The sequence below is a fragment of the Penaeus monodon genome, chromosome 3 (assembly GCF_015228065.2).
Source record: "Penaeus monodon isolate SGIC_2016 chromosome 3, NSTDA_Pmon_1, whole genome shotgun sequence".
Lineage (NCBI taxonomy): Eukaryota > Metazoa > Arthropoda > Malacostraca > Decapoda > Penaeidae > Penaeus > Penaeus monodon.
The window spans coordinates 3853264-3854744 of NC_051388.1; the positions used below are offsets into that span (position 1 = coordinate 3853264).

General features: G+C 42.5%; 1 protein-coding gene across 1 annotated transcript in view; it reads right to left on the reverse strand.

Annotated features, from left to right (window-relative positions):
- Positions 1-1481, reverse strand: part of LOC119590796 — a gene marked incomplete in the record, with an annotated part of 14336 nt that overhangs the window by 613 nt on the left and 12242 nt on the right. Inside the window, 2 exon segments of the mRNA XM_037939513.1 lie at positions 1-23; positions 324-1471. The exon segment at positions 1-23 is cut by the window's left edge and continues 613 nt beyond it. Coding sequence (XP_037795441.1) covers positions 1-23; positions 324-1471 — 1171 coding nt within the window.

The following is a 1481-nucleotide window of genomic DNA, read 5'->3' on the forward strand; positions in this document are numbered from 1 at the left end:
TCATTTTCACCGGTGTCCTGCATCTAGAAAGAAGAAAAAGATCATGATTCTTCTGCAGGAGAGTGAGAAAGCAAGATCAGTGTTGGGAAATGAAAGCAGAGACAAAAGCATATTAATATAAGCAGAAACACGTGTTATTCAGTAAATCAAAATATCAAAATACAAGGACCTGACCATATATGTAAAAAAAAATTATCAAGTATATTAGATATGAAAATATAAAGAACTGATCAATATAAAACAAATATATTAAATATATCGAAGTATAAAGATACTATGATAGAGTTTTAAACAAACACAAAATTGTTAAGCATATTACATACTGATAGTGACAGAGCAATTGCCAAGTCAAGCTGTTCCTGCTCCTTCAACAGTCTGCGTGTCTTCCTCTTGTGAATTCCTTCCCTTTCCTGCTGTTCCCTTTCTAGAGCTCGAGCTAACATGCTTCTGGTCTCCTTGTCCAAGCTAGAAGACTTGCTTTTTCGTCCATCCTTCCCATAAAAATGTGCGTTCATGTAGTGCTCGAGATCTTTCTCCACTGGGGGCATCTCCAGTGACCCTTCCTTCAGTTTCTGGCAAGACTGTTTTGCATATGAAGCACCCCTAGGACTGTCAATGCTGTCTTTAGGGCTGTGAGCTTCCCTACCTATGTTGTTCCTGTTTTCTCCAGGTGCACAAGATCCTGCTGGAACGTGGTACATGCTTTCTCCTTCTGGAAGAGATTCTCTTTCAACATCATTTATGTATTCATCTGGTGAGTGAGATGCCCTTTCAGCAATACTCATGTTTTCTCCAGGTGTAAAGGAGTCCCTTTGAACATTTTCCATGCTGTCCCTGGGTGTGTGACATTCCCTTTGCTCATATGCATTTTCTCCAGGTGTATAGAGTGCCCTTTGATTATTACTGTCGCTGGGCATTTGAGGTTCCCTTTGATCATCGTACATGCTTTCCCCAGGTGTGTACAAACTCCTTTGAACATTATATGTGCTGTCTCCATGTGTATGCGATTCTCCTCCATCATCAGTCATGCTTTCTCTATGGGAACGAGATTCCCTTTGCACATTATTTGTGCTTTCTGCAGGTGTGTGAAATTCTGTTCCCACATGATCCATGGATCCTCTGAGAGAATAAGGTTTGCCCCATGAATGTGCATCTTCATCTGAGCTACAACCCTCATCTTCCAATCTGACAGCCTCTTCTGGAGTTGCACCATGGCGATAGCTTCCACGGTCTTCCAGGACACTCTCATGCTGTTGGTGGTATGGCAGCCCTGGGTCGAGTTCCTCCTCTTCTTCCTCCATGAGACGACGTGCGGAATAGTAGGCGTTCATGGCATCTTGACCGCCTTCATCTCTCCTAGGATTCTGCCTGCATGGAAATGGTTGATCTTTGTCATCCTGGTCTTTATTCTGCCAAGCGTGCAATTTTGAAGCTTTGTCTTTCTTTCCCTTCATCATTGCCTTAGCATTTTCTCCCTTTGC